Raw genomic sequence first — 11,428 nt, 5'->3', positions numbered from 1 at the left:
TGAGAACTCAAACTATAGGCATGGCATTCTCAGTATGTTGGGAGGGTCTACGCCAGGCTTCCTCAATAGGCGGGGCCGCAGGTGATTTTTGTTGTTGGATATTAAATACTGTAAAATCACGAGGAAATCGGCTCAAAGTGGTTTTTATTTAGGACATCTGTTACGAAGTATTCCCACGCATAAAAAGTGAGGCATATGTGATCGTATCCCAATGTAAACAAGGTTTGGAGTAATTATGTTTTGTCAAATAGTCTGTTTGGGATTCTTGTGGTTAATTTGCAGTACAAATGATTTATAACCATGTTCAACCCCCCCGACAATCCTTTCAAGGGAAAACCGGCCCATGACTGAATGTAATTGGGACCCCTATTCTATGCTGTCAACAGCTATTAAATCTAGATAATGCAACAATATACACTATATATACAAAATTATGTGGACATCCCTTCAAATGAGTTGATTTGGCTATTTCAGCCACACCCGTTGCTGACAGGTGTGTAAAATCGAGCACACAGCCATGCAATATTCATAGGTAAATATTGTCAGTAAAATGGCTCAGTGACTTTCAACATGGTACTGTCATAGGATGACACCCTTCCAACAAGTCCGTTAATCAAATTTCTTCCCTGCTTGAGCTGCCTGGGTCAACTGTAAGTGCTGTTATTGTGATGTGGAAACACGTAGACGCAACAACAGGTCAGTTGCGAAGTCGTAGGCCTCAATCTCACAGAACGGGGATGCCGAGTGCTGAAGCGCGTAATGCGTAAAAATCGTCTGTCTTTGGTTGTAACACTCTCCCCTTAGTTCCAAATTGCCTCTGGAAGCAACGTTTGCACACAAACTGTTAGTTGGGAGCTTCATGAAATGGGTTTCCATGGCATAGCAGCCTCACACAAGCCTAAGAACACCATGCGCAATGCCAAGTGTCGGCTGGAGTGGTGTAAAGCTCGCCTCCATTGGACTCTGGAGCAGTGGAAACACATTCTCTGGAGTGATAAATCACGCTTCACCATCCGGAAGTCTGAAGGACGAATCTGGGTTTGGTGGATGCCAGGAAAACGCTACCTGCCCCAATGCATAGTGCCAACTGTAAAGTTTGGTGGAGGAGGAATAATGGTCTGGGGGTGTTTTTCATGGTTCAGGCTCTTTAAGTTCCAGTGAAGGAAAATCTTAACGCTACAGCATACAATGACATTCTAGACGATTCTGTGCTTCCAACTTTGTGGCAACTGTTTGAGAAAGGCCCTTTCCTGTTTCAGCATGACGATGCCCCGTGCACATAAAACAAACAAAGTCCATACAGAAATGGATTGTCAAGATCGGTGTGGAAGAACTTGACTGGCCTGAGCCCTGACATCAACCCCATCAAACACCTTTGGGATGAACTGTAACGCAGACTGCGAGCCAGACCTCTCTAATGCTCTTGTGGCTGAATGGAAGTCCCTGCAGCATTGTTCCAACATCGAGTGGAAAACCTTCCCAGAAGAGTGGAGGCTGTTATAGCAGCAAAGGGGGGACCAACTCCATATTAATGCACATGATTTTGAAATGAGATGTTCGACAAGCAGGTGTCCACGTACTTTTGGTCATGTGTATTGCATCTGTTTTCAATGACAAAATTGGAAACGTTTTGGACTGACTCATTCTGAAGTGTTCAACTGACAAATTAAAGGAACTATTTTCAATTGAAAACTGGAAAGAAATATTAACTGGAAAGAAATATAAATATAAGATATTAAACCTAGGTTAGTTCAATTATGTTGGTGTCATACAATATATTAAGAACCACTTGACACGCCTACAGTACAAATATCATAATTGTACGGTTTAGTTCGCCACTCCCCCCTTTTCATGCTGAATGGAACATCCTGAGGTGGTCCAGTCTCCCGCTAGTCTATGGTAGGCGTTTCGTGCAACTGAACTGACAACAGTACAAGGTTTACCGTACACTCACTGTCGTTTCAAGTTGTAAAGTACAGTAATAATACACGCCAGTGACATAAATGAAGTACCAGTGTTTTTACCTATTATTGCAGGGATCACTTAAAGTTTGTTTCATTCACTTTTCTCCAACTTATCTTGAGGAAAGACAAACGTGGCTTGGAATATAGCAGGACTCCATCTTTTGGGAATGCTTCCTCGTTTCTGTAAAGTATGTTTTTCTATTTTCTTTTCCACTAATTAAAACTTCCTCATGGGTAAAAGCAAAAATGTAAGGGTGTGTTTCCCGAGACAAGCGTCTACTGCTTTTTCAAGTCCACTGCTGCTAAATACTGTTTCCCAACAAACGGATTACTTTCAGTACCCTAGAACTTTCACTAAATATTAAATATATATCTTCATGAAAAGTGGTATTGTTTCTAGGCTTGTCATATACAGTAGGCTGCTTGATCTTAATGCATTATTCATAGAGGCTTTCACGCGGAATACAATGAATTAAACCAGCTGAACTGTTCACACCATATTATCCTCTTCGTTCATAAACCCAGTGTATGTCTTGAACCTGTGGGGAAAGTCAGCCCTCTATTTCAACTTTTATGCTCATGGAGGTACCCAAGTAATTACAGTTGGTAGCAAATCTGAATCTATTGATTAGAAATCCCAAATATAATTTGTGATCTTCACTTCAATTTACATTTAAAATAAGTTAATGTAATTTATCTTTACAGGACAGGAGAGCAGAGTGAAAAGATATTCATTCCCCACAAAAGTCATGTTGTACTGGACTGTACTGCCTGATTGGAAAGTATTGTTATTGGTGACTCTTCTATGGGACTGCTGCTTCTGTGCTGAGGAACTGAAGCCCACAAGATGGCCACTGTATCCCCAAAAGCCTCTGGTCCTGGCCTGGAATGCCCCGACGGAGGACTGTGGCCCGCGGCACGGTATCCATTTTCAGCTGGAGCAGTTCCAGATTGTGGCGTCGCCCAACGAGGGCTTTGTCCGCCAGAACCTCACCATATTTTACAAGGACCGCTTAGGGTTGTACCCCTACTATGATGAACCTGATGGTACAGCCATGAATGGTGGGCTCCCGCAGATTGCCAGTCTCACTCAGCATCTGGAGAAGATGCCGGAGGGCATTCAGTATTACATACGTGAACCAGGGGCCAAGGGACTGGCAGTTATTGACTGGGAGGAATGGAGACCACTGTGGATCCGCAACTGGGACTTCAAGGATGTGTACCGCAGACAGTCACGCCAGCTGGTGGCTGAGAAGAACCTAGCTTGGCCCGCAGAGCGTGTGGCTAAGGTGGCCCAGCAGGAGTTTGAGATGTCGGCCCGGAAGTTTATGTTGGAGACCCTGAGGCTGGCCAAGAGCCTGCGGCCCAACCAGCTGTGGGGATTCTACCTGTTCCCAGACTGCTATAACCACGACTACAGGATCACTCTGGAGAACTACACAGGCCGCTGCCCTGACGTGGAGGTGGCCCGGAATGAAATGCTCAAATGGCTGTGGACTGAGAGTACAGCCCTCTTCCCTTCCGTATACATGAGCACAGTGCTACGCTCTTCGCCCTCTGGGCGCCAGTTTGTCCGGAACCGGGTGAAGGAGGGGATGCGTCTGGCATCAGGGGGAGACGGGCTGGCACGTCCTGTCTTTGTGTATGCCCGGCCCACCTACGCCAACGTATTGGACCTGCTGACAGAGGTGAGGGGCCGTTTCACTGACAGTCACATAGTACTAACCAGGAGCACTTATCCTACCTAGACCTTTAAATAATATAGTTTTTTTTAAAGTCTTTGTATGTTTATTGGGTTGAGACAGATGGAGGTGAAAGGTATGAGAGAGAGGTTGCTGAAAGAGCACAGGAACAGATTCAAATCCATGCTGGCTGCAGAACATCATACATGTCCTCCAGAGGCAGTTGCTTAGACAGATAGGCCACCCCAGGCCACCTACCTAGACCTTTTGATCAGACTGTTTACCATTGGACAGGAAATCCATCCTGCATATCATATTCCAGCTCAATTCAGTGAGAAAGTAGTCAAGGAGTTGGAAGAATAATTTCTGTTAACCAATATCTACAGCCTATAAACCTACCCTAATCCTACCCTAAAATAGATTTGAATGATGATTCCATTTCAGTTAATGTTTTGAGGATTCAATGAGTTTTAGTTTGAAACCGTTTCATATTTTTTCTGAATACTCCCTCTTTAAAATCTATTTCATCAATGGGTGTGATTTCTAACTGCTCTTTTGTGTGGTGTGTCTGTGTGTGCTGGTTTGATTGACCCTGATTCACAGACAGATTTCTCTCCGTCCTTATCTGTGGCTGCAACCCTTTCCTGCGCTATCAGCAGTCACTCCAATACTACCACTCTTGTATGTGTGTGAGCAGGATGGGTGTTGGACATGTTACTCGCTAACACTCCATAGTGCATTTCCTTAGGGGTCATGAGCAGATAAGAGGTGGTCATACACAAGGTCTATAGGGTCCAGTTACCTCTCGCCCCCTCTCACACTCAACAATACTAAGTGCATGTGGTTAATTCTGGTTCTATTTCCACTGGCTGATTTGTGATGACTGTGCACGGTGTGCTTTTTGTGACAAATCTGTACTCCTATAGTCAAGATTTGTAATGATTTCATCTCTCTGCAGACGGACCTGGTCTCCACCATCGGGGAGAGTGTGGCTCTTGGGGCCGCAGGCATCATCCTCTGGGGAGACCATGCTTATGCAGGCAGCAAGGCAAGTGTCCACACAATGACATCGCTACGAATCACTGAATGACCAAATCACAGGACCTCTGACTGCTTGTCACAATATCATAGTCAATCATGTCACACACTTGATGATCAGCTGATTATCAGTTGTGTTTTTGTAGCAGCCCCTCTTCCTATGCTTTTTGTTATTATGATGTGAAATGGTTTGTAGTGGACTGTAAGCTTCATTTAAATTGGAGAGACGCAGGAACAACATCAATCTTTCAACTCTGTGTGTGTTTTTCTCTCTCCAGACCAGTTGCTTCAGTCTGAATGAGTACCTACAGGGTCCGCTGGGCCGGTACCTGCTCAATGTCTCCACGGCAGCAGAGCTGTGCAGCCAGAGGCTGTGCGGTTCCCAAGGACGCTGCCTGCGCAGACACCCTGACACTGACGCCTACCTGCACCTCAGCCCCCTCACCCACAACATAGTCAGCCTGGAAAATGGCAAATTCAAGGTTCAAACTCTAGGTCAGCTTGGGGAAGAGGAGATAATGGGCTTTCAGAGAGAGTTTCAGTGCCAGTGCTACAGTGGCTACCAGGGAGAGGGTTGTGGCCAGAGAGACCCCCTACAACAGAGAGGTATCGCACCTTCAGTCATGGGGACATGGGTTCACTGGCTGCTCCTGCTACTCCTCACACTCCTGCTCTGACTGATTGCATACATACATAGGTCATACAGCTACATTTAAAATGATTTAATGTGTATTGGTATACACATGACATTATCTACACACTTCCACAAAATGCACAAACATTATATACATACACTGGGACAAATGCAAATGTATTCACTGGGGCCCAGGATGCTGTAAGGTTGGTGAATCTATGATTAGATGGTGGAACACTGTGGAACACGTACGTAGAGTTATGGTTGTTTGTGTGTTTTGATTTTCTTGATACATTGGAGGGCTCGCTGGAAATAACTTTGTTTACATTGCTCTCTCGCTCTTTCTCAGTCCCAAGAATATATATCTCTCTCATGCCTGCCTATTCTTCCCACCCCCCTCCCCTTTCCTTTCTACAACCCCTCCCCTTTTAAGTTGTAATTTTCTCATGATCCCAGTTTGTTTTTGTGTGGTAATTTCCAGCTTATGATGTATGTACAGGTTTGTGTTATGTGTGTGTGCCAAAATGGGACAGATGCACTTGATTTTTTTAATAGCACAAAATAATACTTAGTGCCTGACCTTTGACATTTTTATCTTTAGGTAAAAGTTCATATTTATATGAATGTATTTTCACACAAGAAAAAAGCTTTTGTTATTTTATGACAAATGTTATGACAAAAACAAGACTACTATTTTCTCTCCAGAATTGTGCATCTATTTTACTGTGTACTGTGTTTCAATCTTTCAAAATAAATCAAAGCCTTAACAACATCCAATACAAATCTTGCAGATGCATCACTCTTGCTGGTCACTGGTCTATCAGTGCCTCTCTCTGCTTTGTTTCTGGTGGATCCAAAAATCACAATGTACACATATGGGCTATAGGCCTAGACCCTTCAAACTCAACTCTGGACCTCGATACCAGTTCCACTGCATTTTTTTCATTGCTACTCTCTAATCAGGGACTGATTTAGACCTGGGACACCAGGTGTGTGCAATTAATTATCAGGCAGAACAGAAAACCAGCAGGCTCCGGACCTCGTAGGGTAAGAGTTGGATACCCCTGGCCTAGACCTTAAATACAGGCTACTTTTGAGATTGGATTTGTCTGGCACAACCCCTTCCCCCTATAATTGTCTGGCACAACCCCTTCCCCCTATAATTGTCTGGCACAACCCCTTCCCCCTATAATTGTCTGGCACAACCCCTTCCCCCTATAATTGTCTGGCACAAACCCTTCCCCCTATAATTGTCTGGCACAAACCCTTCCCCCTATAATTGTCTGGCACAACCCCTTCCCCCTATAATTGTCTGGCACAACCCCTTCCCCCTATATTTGACTGGCACAACCCCTTCCCCCCTATAATTGTCTGGTGCTGCCAGCCAAATGTTCTTTTCAGCAATACACGTTTCCAGGAAGCTGACACATGACCTAACATTATGGAAAGACCCTGCATGTTTATAGAATTCTGAGGGCAATTCTCCACTGATCTATATATCTTTTAAAAAACAGTTTTGGGGTTTTGACATCTAAATGAGTGGGTAATAGGCTACCCCCCCAATTTTGGGGTCAAATAAAACTTTGTCTGAAGCATTGCCTTACTGTAGCCTAGGCCACAACACCATATTTGATTTAACAGCCCTCCTCTACCATAATTATAGGTTTCCTCTAGCCAGAATTATTTTGGTTCCTTTGAAGTCTTCAGCAAGAGATCCTAAAGTTTTATAGGCCTGTGTGTTTAGACACATCGCAGATAGCCAGGTCTGTTAAAATGTTAATGCACAGAGCCTGTTTATTTTAATTATCTAATTCATTCATTAATTATCCCGAGTGGTGCAGCGGTCTAAGGCACTGGTTCGAATCCAGCCTGCATCACATCCGGCTGTGATTTGGAGTCCCATAGGGCGGCACACAATTGGTCCAGCGTCGTCCGGGTTTGGCCGGGATAGGCAATCATTGTAAATAAGAATTTGTTCTTAACTGACTTGCCTAGTTAAATAAAGGTTAAATAAAAAATATTAAAGACAGTGCATTCTGTAGGCCCATTCTGAGAGCAATACTTTCTAATCATTTATATAATACACTATTTTCACGAGATGAATGGGCTATAGTGGTTCCCAACCTGTCCTGTTCCGGGGACCACCAAATCACTGTAAAAAGCTCTTGAGGACCACCATTGGTGGAGTCGCAGAATTTGCTAAACGTAAAATATTTTGGTGGTCAAATGTTGTCCATTTTAGCAGTAAATGTAGCACATAATAAATAATAATAATAATTATTATTATAATATTATAAACTTCTATACTATAATAATTATAATTGTTTATAATAATAATTATTATTATTATAAACCATTTGCATCGTGAAATTGCTTATAATACCATTAATACTCCCAACTGTTATGTCTAGAAGAAAAAATTGATATAAAAAATGAATCTAAACAATTTCGCAAACCATCTGCAGCACCCTCGCGGACCACAGGTTGAAAACCACTGGGCTACAGTAAACTAAGCATACATTGGCTTGATATTTCAAACTCGCAATTCGATTCACACAGGTGATTCAGAGCGAAATACATTTGTTCATGTATCTTTAACGAATGTCGACTGTATGAGAAAACGTTCTGCCTCGTCCTCTTTTGATTGGTGCTTGGAAAATCTCCTCTGGTTTTTCAAGATGCACTGCATTTAGTTCGCGTGGCGCAAATGGTGATCCGAATTTGCACTTTGTGCAATAAAAAGAACAAAGTCGGAACCCCAGGCATAGCGGACGACCTAAATCCAGCGCACCTACGTTTTTCTCCAGACCGTTTTCCTTCCTCTTTCTTACTTTGAAAAGAGAAGTTGGCTATCAGCAGATCATGCGATAGCATACACTTTTCTCTATAGTCAGTTGACTTGTATAAAGCAACTATTTGCCCACGAAACCGATGATATGGGTAAGTAGACTAATAAGGAGCTGTTATTGTGTGATTTTGACTTAGCTAAGTAATGTTTATGCAGTGCATATTTTCATTAGATTCCCTTAGCACACTCAAAGTCATGTGACTTACTTCCTCACAGTAAAATAGTAGACTGGAGAACTTGAATCAGTATGTACTGACTGTGTCACTCAGGCACACTGCTTTTATTTCAATTTGGCAAAATATGGTATAAAAGTAGTGTTTTCTCTCTGCAGGTATAAAGTGCATTTTCCCTGGGGCGCTGATTCTTTGTGTGAATGTGGCCAGTATTGTTCTTAGCAGTGAGCATGAAGCAGGAGCACTCCCCACACTGTCCCAGCTGCCCTTCCTCACTGTGTGGAATGCCCCTACAGCCCAGTGTAAGAGCCGCTATGGGGTGGATCTGGACCTGGGAGTGTTCAACATAGTGAGCAATCAGAACCAGAGCTTCATGGGTGACAACATCACCATCTTCTACAATACTAAACTGGGTCTGTACCCAAGATACAACCAAGGAGAGGCAGTTAATGGCGGGGTGCCACAGAATGCCAGCCTGCTGGAGCACCTGAGGGCTACCTCTGAGGACCTCCGGACCTACATGCCTGACAGAGACTTCCAAGGGCTGGCTGTGGTGGACTGGGAGAGCTGGAGGCCACTGTGGGAGCGCAACTGGGAAGGCATGAAGGTTTACTGGGAGGGGTCCAGGGCCCTAGTGAGGGCCAAGCACCCAGACTGGAGCCCTGCTCAGGTGGAGGTGGTGGCCCGCAAGGAGTTTGAGGATGCAGCACGGGCGTTCATGGAGGGCACCCTAAGGTTGGGGGAGCAGGAGAGGCCCAAGGGGATGTGGGGCTTTTATGGCTTCCCCTCCTGCTATAACTACTACAAAAACACAACATATAACTACACAGGGGAGTGTCCTCAGATAGAGTTGAAGAGGAATGATGATCTGTTCTGGCTGTGGAACGTCTCCTCTGCCCTCTACCCAGATATCTACCTGGATATTGGGATGCGTGGTCTTGGCAACGGCATCCTCCTCTACACACACCACCGTGTCATGGAAGCCATGAGGGTGGGCGCGCAGGTGACCCCCATGGTCCCCCCTGTGTTTCCGTACGCCCGCATTGTCTACACTTACTCTCTGGAGTTCCTCTCTCAGGCAGGTGCCCCCCTAGTTCAGTATGCTGTTCTGTACTGCCAATCCCTATTGTCTATCAGTGCAATAGTATGAGTCTAAGACTGTTATGGTACGTGATACATACTGACCCCTGATTACTACTTTGTTAGGAGGTCCTGGTCCACACGATTGGAGAGAGTGCTGCTTTAGGATCTGCAGGGATTGTACTGTGGGGAGACGATGCCTACTCCAAATCTAAGGTACATTATAACTTAGAATTTGGTCCATTCCCTGCATATGCAAACACACACAAATAATGATTATTTGTGATTTCCTGTTTTTCAGGCGAATTGTGAGGCAATCAAAGACTACCTGGATGAAACCCTGGGCCGTTACTTGGTGAATGTGACCACAGCAGCTACTCTGTGTAGCAGGACGGTGTGCTCCTCTCAGGGCCGATGCCAGAGGAGAGACAAAGTCTCCCGTGCCTACCTCCACCTGGACCCCAGTGCCTGGACTGTGGTGCCTGAGAAGAGGCCAGAGGGAGGGCAACGCTACAGGGTGCTGGGCCAACTGAAGCCACGTGAGGCTGTGTACATACAGACCCACTTCCAGTGCCAATGCTATCCTGGCTGGGGAGGTAAACACTGCTCCAAGCCCCTGTAGTTCTGATCGAGACAATCCCCTTGTGTTTAAAGGAGCATCGCTTACATTACGTTATGCTACATTACATTACGTTAGCCCACTCTGATTACTGTACTCACTCTTATGGGACACATTATACCCAGTCTTGAGCCAATAAGGTATAGAAGTATAACAATTGTAAACAGCATTGTTGCATTCGTGACCCTCATTCGGACTCCCCCTGCTCAACACCAATCTGCCTCTGACCACTCCAGATAGGTGGGTTACATGTTACCAGTTGGATGAGTTTACTAGTGAGGGATGAAGTGATATGATATTATGAACAGTTTATTTGTAGATCACTGAGAAAGCTAGGAATAAACCATAGTTGACATTGACATTTAAGCACATGTCTGTTTAGAAAATAGTTTCCAGACATTTTACAAATGTAGAAATGTAATCTTGTTAAATGACAGTTTATGACCTGGGATTATTCCTATTGGTTTCAAACACGTCACAGAAAATCAGTGGTTAAGCTTGAATCCTTAGTTGAAACAATAACAAAGGGGTTATTCCACCTCTGTTTCGGTATTAAGCTGAGGGATGGGCCTTTTAGAAGTGTAACCACTCTCAAATTTATAGACAGAGCTGTGGATGCAAGGACTGACCATCCATAAAATCTAAATGATAGTTTTAACCATGTTTTAATGCTATACAGTGTTTACACTGTTTACCAACATTGGAGTAAAACAACATATTTTGCGTTCTGATGGGGTATGCGAGTTGAGCTAAGCTCACGATGCATTTACAAGTTATATTCTTCAAGAATCAATGGGTATATATCATTCATAAGTCCAACAATGGATGTAGCAACTAAGGATTCTAGCTTTAAAATAATGCTTCATTTCGGGACTTTAAGTTTTTAAAGCTATTAGAGCTAAGGAGATCCACACCAACTGGAGTGGTGCTTGACAGTTTCAGCTGTTAGCTAATGGCAAAGTGATTCTTGAGCACCAAAAATGTACTCAGAAATTGACTAGAACCCTGTGGGCGTATATGTGACTCATTAGAAATGTGATGTAATGTACTCATGATTGATACTGTATGGGTGAATGTATTGTCTACCAGATACTTCAACTGAAGTGTTTTTGAATTTTACATTCAATAAATGATTTCACTGGCATATCTGTACTAAAATCACAATAGGAAGTGGGCTTCAACCATTTCAGCACAGCTGCATGTGATATCCCAACCTCACACCACAGTGGACCTATTATGGATGCCTTGTACCCACACTCTCATTTAGAAAGAACATGGTTATTTCTATACTTGTGTGTGAGCTGTTAGCAGAGGAGCAGCATGCTGAGCTCTGACAGGATTCCCTGGGTTTCCTACTGCAGGTCTGTGACCACCAGGTGGTGGTATGTAA

The 11,428-nt window shown here is 44.0% G+C and overlaps 2 protein-coding genes across 2 annotated transcripts; both read left to right on the top strand.

Moving 5' to 3' along the window:
• The first annotated feature begins 1,837 nt into the window (after positions 1-1,837).
• LOC112247320 (hyaluronidase-2) lies at positions 1,838-6,090 on the top strand. Its single transcript, XM_024416052.2, has 4 exons — positions 1,838-2,152; positions 2,670-3,652; positions 4,605-4,694; positions 4,963-6,090. The coding sequence occupies exons 2-4, from the start codon at positions 2,714-2,716 to the stop codon at positions 5,359-5,361; spliced, it is 1,428 nt and encodes a 475-aa protein (XP_024271820.1). The 5' UTR covers positions 1,838-2,152; positions 2,670-2,713; the 3' UTR covers positions 5,362-6,090.
• Positions 6,091-7,970: 1,880 nt separating this feature from the next.
• On the top strand, positions 7,971-11,182 carry hyal1 (hyaluronidase 1). Its single transcript, XM_024416051.2, has 4 exons — positions 7,971-8,258; positions 8,498-9,417; positions 9,546-9,635; positions 9,721-11,182. Exons 1-4 carry the CDS (start codon positions 8,255-8,257, stop codon positions 10,039-10,041), a joined length of 1,335 nt encoding a protein of 444 aa, XP_024271819.1. The 5' UTR covers positions 7,971-8,254; the 3' UTR covers positions 10,042-11,182.
• The last annotated feature ends 246 nt before the right edge of the window (positions 11,183-11,428 follow it).

The sequence above is a fragment of the Oncorhynchus tshawytscha genome, linkage group LG02 (genome assembly GCF_018296145.1).
Source record: "Oncorhynchus tshawytscha isolate Ot180627B linkage group LG02, Otsh_v2.0, whole genome shotgun sequence".
Taxonomy (NCBI): Eukaryota; Metazoa; Chordata; class Actinopteri; order Salmoniformes; family Salmonidae; genus Oncorhynchus; species Oncorhynchus tshawytscha.
The sequence above is the reverse complement of the archived record's forward strand: the minus strand, read 5'-3'. Positions and strand labels throughout refer to the sequence as shown.

What these genes read in the sequence shown, in the direction of transcription:
- hyal1 (XM_024416051.2), top strand. An exon ending in CTCTGGAGTTCCTCTCTCAG is followed by an intron (nt 9,418 to 9,545) that starts GCAGGTGCCCCC and finishes CTACTTTGTTAG; the next exon opens with GAGGTCCTGGTCCACACGAT. An exon ending in ATGCCTACTCCAAATCTAAG is followed by an intron (nt 9,636 to 9,720) that starts GTACATTATAAC and finishes CCTGTTTTTCAG; the next exon opens with GCGAATTGTGAGGCAATCAA.
- LOC112247320 (XM_024416052.2), top strand. Translation starts at nt 2,714, where the DNA reads ATGTTGTACTGGACTGTACTGCCTGATTGGAAAGTATTGTTATTGGTG. An exon ending in TATTGGACCTGCTGACAGAG is followed by an intron (nt 3,653 to 4,604) that starts GTGAGGGGCCGT and finishes ATCTCTCTGCAG; the next exon opens with ACGGACCTGGTCTCCACCAT. An exon ending in ATGCTTATGCAGGCAGCAAG is followed by an intron (nt 4,695 to 4,962) that starts GCAAGTGTCCAC and finishes TTCTCTCTCCAG; the next exon opens with ACCAGTTGCTTCAGTCTGAA.